Here is a 2,270-nt window from a genome sequence, read left to right on the forward strand (position 1 = left end):
AATCCTAACCATGGTCCTTTTTATCAGGAACTTCATCTTGGCCTCCTAGGACACGGCTTTGGAGCCTCTCTTGCTGGAAGTGACCAAGTGCAGTGCCACCAGGACCCCTGCCCATATGATGGCCGACACAGAGGCCAAGCGCAGGGAGTTGGGCTCCAACAGAAAGAGGTTGCCGAGATACAACAACCCTTCGGTAAGTCACTATCCTAATAGCTTCATCTGGATCACTGCCGGGTCAATTTATGAAAGGAAGCAAATAAAATACTGTCCGAGTTTGGCAGACACAGTCCTGATTAATCCTCAGTCACCCCACTTCTTCAGGACCTTTTAAAAATGTCCTGGTTGCTCTCTCCTCCTCACACTTTCCTCCTTCTCAGCTCACTTCAGTTCCTGAGAGCAATTAAGTTTGCAGCCCATCAACTCAAAAGTAGGGAGAGGAAAGGAAAGAAGGAAGCAGGATATGGCCCTTCCCAGGAGGCTGAAACAGAAGCAAACCGCTTTGCCCTTCCTCGCTTGTCTGATCTTCCCCATAAACACCTTTGGCCATCTTGCCTGCCTTCTGGGTTGCTTGTCCACAAGTGTTGTGCTTTTCCAATCTGTGATATGTTGGGGGCTATGGGAGAACTTCTCTGGATCTAAATATGGGGTGGGCCCAGTGGCCCTTAAGCCCAGAGTGCTCCCCAGAACTGTGATTTAAAATGACGTTTGCCTCTCAAATGTGGCAAGAATTCATAATTCTTTTGTGGCTAAATGTACTGTATGTGTCGGGATAGTCAGTATCCTAATCCATCATCAATATCCCAGCCACAGCCTAAATTATATTGTTTATTATATTGTATATTATATTGAAAAGATTCAAGACAAACTGGATCTCAAAGGCAGTAGCTTTTTTCTTGCTAAGAGAATTTAAAGTTTATATCCTGGACTGAATTCTAAAGAGATCAAATAATATTTGGATGCACCATGTGCTTTCCTTCCCTTTTGCTTAGTCTCTCTCTGGATGAGGGCTATTTTCTGTTTCAGGTGACCTTTGCGGATGTGGCGATATATTTCACTGAGGACGAATGGAAACTGTTGTCGAAGAAGCAGCGACTTATGTACAATTATATAATGATGGAGAATTATGGGAATGTGACCTCTGTCGGTAAGGACCATTTGCATTATAGACTCATAGAGTTGGAACAGACCACAAGGGCTATCCAGTTCAACCCACTTCTGCCATGCAGGAACACACATTCCAAGCACCATCCAGCCTCTGTTTAAAGACCTCCAAAGAAGTGGACTACACCAAACTCTAAGAGAGTATATTACACTGTTGAAATAAAAAAGATATATAAATAACACTTTATTTATATACCACCTTTCCTGTAGATCAAAGCGGTTCACAACACAGTAAGCATGTGACTGACACTGAAGAACAGCCAGTTGGGGCTGATATTATACTGAAATTGTTGCTTGGGGGCAGAAACATAGCATTCAAAATTGCTTTAGGATGTTTTAATTGCTTTGGAATGTTTCCTGGGTGGGGAAAGAACAGGATTGTCACACCGGCTCTTAGTTCCTTCTTAGCTCTGAATTCTGATCCCATTCACAAGTCAAGTCTGAAGCGAAACTCTCAGAACTCAACAACAACATAGCAGAATACAGAAGCAAATCTCCATATATAGGCATTGGCAATGCACTAAACACTTTCGACAGTTAAAAATAATTCACAGTCCTTGGATATTCTTTATCTTGAGTTGCAATATAAAACAAATATTTACTATCTCTCCTCTCTAGCTTCCATCCACTTCATAATCTCTTCTACACACAACTCCAACCCACATCAATCCACGTGTGAGCTGTATACTGTATTGGTTGTGAGTCATGTCTTGGTGCCACACAGCATGAAGCATCCTCTGCAGTTAGCTTGCATCATGCCATGTGCTCTGACTCAAAACTCTATGGCAGTCACACAGGAAAGGATGCCACTTTTCAATTAAAATAGTTTTACATATATTTAATGGAATATTCTTCAACTATGAGTAAGGATACAATCATTATATGGATTTGGGGGCATCCAGAACAGGGTCATGCTCAGGTCACTCACACCAACTTTATTAATTTAATCTCAAATAGGGAAGGCTGAACGTGGGGCTAAATCTTGGGGTAACACTTTCCTCTCTTAACGCTGAGATTCAGTCTTGTCTGTCATTGTCCTCCTTTACAGAAGAATTTGTCATTCATGAGAGAGTCCACACAAGAAAGAAGTCACATAGATGCCAGCATTG

At 42.2% G+C, this 2,270-nt stretch overlaps 1 protein-coding gene across 1 annotated transcript; it reads left to right on the forward strand.

The window, feature by feature from the left end:
- Positions 1-49: 49 nt before the first annotated feature.
- LOC121918462 (zinc finger protein 610-like) lies at positions 50-2,264 on the forward strand (the record flags this gene model as incomplete). The annotated part of the gene is made up of 3 exons (XM_042444511.1): positions 50-193; positions 1,024-1,144; positions 2,210-2,264. Coding segments are annotated over 3 exons (320 nt in total), but the record flags the coding sequence as incomplete, so codon positions are not given.
- Positions 2,265-2,270: the final 6 nt, after the last annotated feature.

Source organism: Sceloporus undulatus, unplaced genomic scaffold, assembly GCF_019175285.1.
Source record: "Sceloporus undulatus isolate JIND9_A2432 ecotype Alabama unplaced genomic scaffold, SceUnd_v1.1 scaffold_12481, whole genome shotgun sequence".
NCBI lineage: Eukaryota > Metazoa > Chordata > Lepidosauria > Squamata > Phrynosomatidae > Sceloporus > Sceloporus undulatus.